Here is a 1,533-nt window from a genome sequence, read left to right as displayed (position 1 = left end):
TTTGACATATTGCTTGTGTTGGTTAAGTTGGTTTTTGGGGGTCTTAACGTTCAAAAGTGTTTTTGTACACGTTTTTGAACTTTCATTTATAATGGTCGGACAGACCCGGTAGAACACGTTAGCCATTTTAGTCAAAGGATGGCTATTTACTCCAAAGATGAGGCCTTGATGTGTAAGGTCTTTCCATCTAGCTTGGGCCTGATAGCGATGAGGTGGTTCAACGGTTTAAGGGCTAACTCCATAGACTCCTTCAAAAAACTCACCCGGGCTTTTGGCGCTCGCTTTATTACTTGCAGTAGGGTTCCTCGGCCTTTGGGATCCTTATTGTCAATGTCCATGCAAGATGGTGAGACTCTGAAGGGAGATATTTAATGAAATAGAGGGAGAGCACGATGATGTGGCCATAAGCACTTTCAAGGCTGGTCTTCCAGCCAAGCACGATTTGAGGAAATCTCTAACTGGTAAACCTGTTACTAGTGTACACCAATTGATGGATCGGATCGACAAGTACAGAAGAGTAGAAGAAGACCAACTGCAGGAGAAAGGAAAGGCTAAGGTGATCCCTTAGGAGAGGAGGGATTTCAGGTTGGACCGGTACAACAATGACCGACCTCGGAAAGATTTTGTTGGACAATCAGGTTCTACCAACACCCAGGCGGTTAATGCTGTGTTTCGAGAGCCAGTGTAACAAGTACTGAAAAAGATTAATAATGAGTTGTTTTTCAAATGGCCAAACAAGATGGCAGGAGAGCCTATGAGACGCAACCAGAATCTTTATTTCCACTATAATCAGGATCATGGACACATAACTGAGAATTGCAGGAATTTATGGGACCATTTGGACCAGCTAGTTCGAGAAGGGAAGTTGAAGCAACTCTTGCATCATTCTAGTGGTTGGGTAAGTCAAGCAGGCTCAGAGATGCGGGGAGATGCTTCTTCGAGACTCCCCCTCAGCACAATAAATGTTATTTTTGCTGCCCCTGGAAGGACTGAATCTTGTCCGTCCAGAGTAATGTCGGTATCCCAATCTCCAGCCGAGGAGTATAACTCAATGCCTAAGAGAGCCAGGATGGGCCTCCCGTTGGTTTTGGGTTTTTTAGATGAGGACAAGGTTGGAATCATACAGCCTTACGATGATGCTTTTGTGGTCACACTGAGAATTGGTGGGTATCATGTGAAAATGGTGATGATTGACCAAGGCAGTGCTACTGATATAATGTACCCTGACTTATATAAGGGCCTAAATTTGAAACCTGAGAAATTGGCGGCTTACAGTTCTCCTCTGGTGAGTTTTGAGGGAAGAATGGTCGTCCCAAAGGGTTAGATCAGATTACCTGTGCAGACCGGTATGGATGTGGTGGAAGTGGACTTCATCGTCGTGGACGTTTTCTCTCCATACACGGCCATTATGGGTAGACCTTGGCTTCATATACTGGGGGCCGTCTCCTCTACTCTATACCAGAAGGTAAAGTATCCATTCGGAGGTCAGGTTTTGGAGATCGTAGGAAGTCAGGTTACAGCCCGACAATGCTT

The 1,533-nt window shown here is 45.2% G+C and overlaps 1 protein-coding gene across 1 annotated transcript; it reads left to right on the top strand.

The window, feature by feature from the left end:
- Window positions 1-739: 739 nt before the first annotated feature.
- On the top strand, window positions 740-1,324 carry LOC126719168 (uncharacterized). Its single transcript, XM_050421753.1, has one exon. The coding sequence runs from the start codon at window positions 740-742 to the stop codon at window positions 1,322-1,324; it is 585 nt and encodes a 194-aa protein (XP_050277710.1).
- The last annotated feature ends 209 nt before the right edge of the window (window positions 1,325-1,533 follow it).

The sequence above is a fragment of the Quercus robur genome, chromosome 3 (genome assembly GCF_932294415.1).
Source record: "Quercus robur chromosome 3, dhQueRobu3.1, whole genome shotgun sequence".
Taxonomy (NCBI): domain Eukaryota; kingdom Viridiplantae; phylum Streptophyta; class Magnoliopsida; order Fagales; family Fagaceae; genus Quercus; species Quercus robur.
The sequence above is the reverse complement of the archived record's forward strand: the minus strand, read 5'-3'. Positions and strand labels throughout refer to the sequence as shown.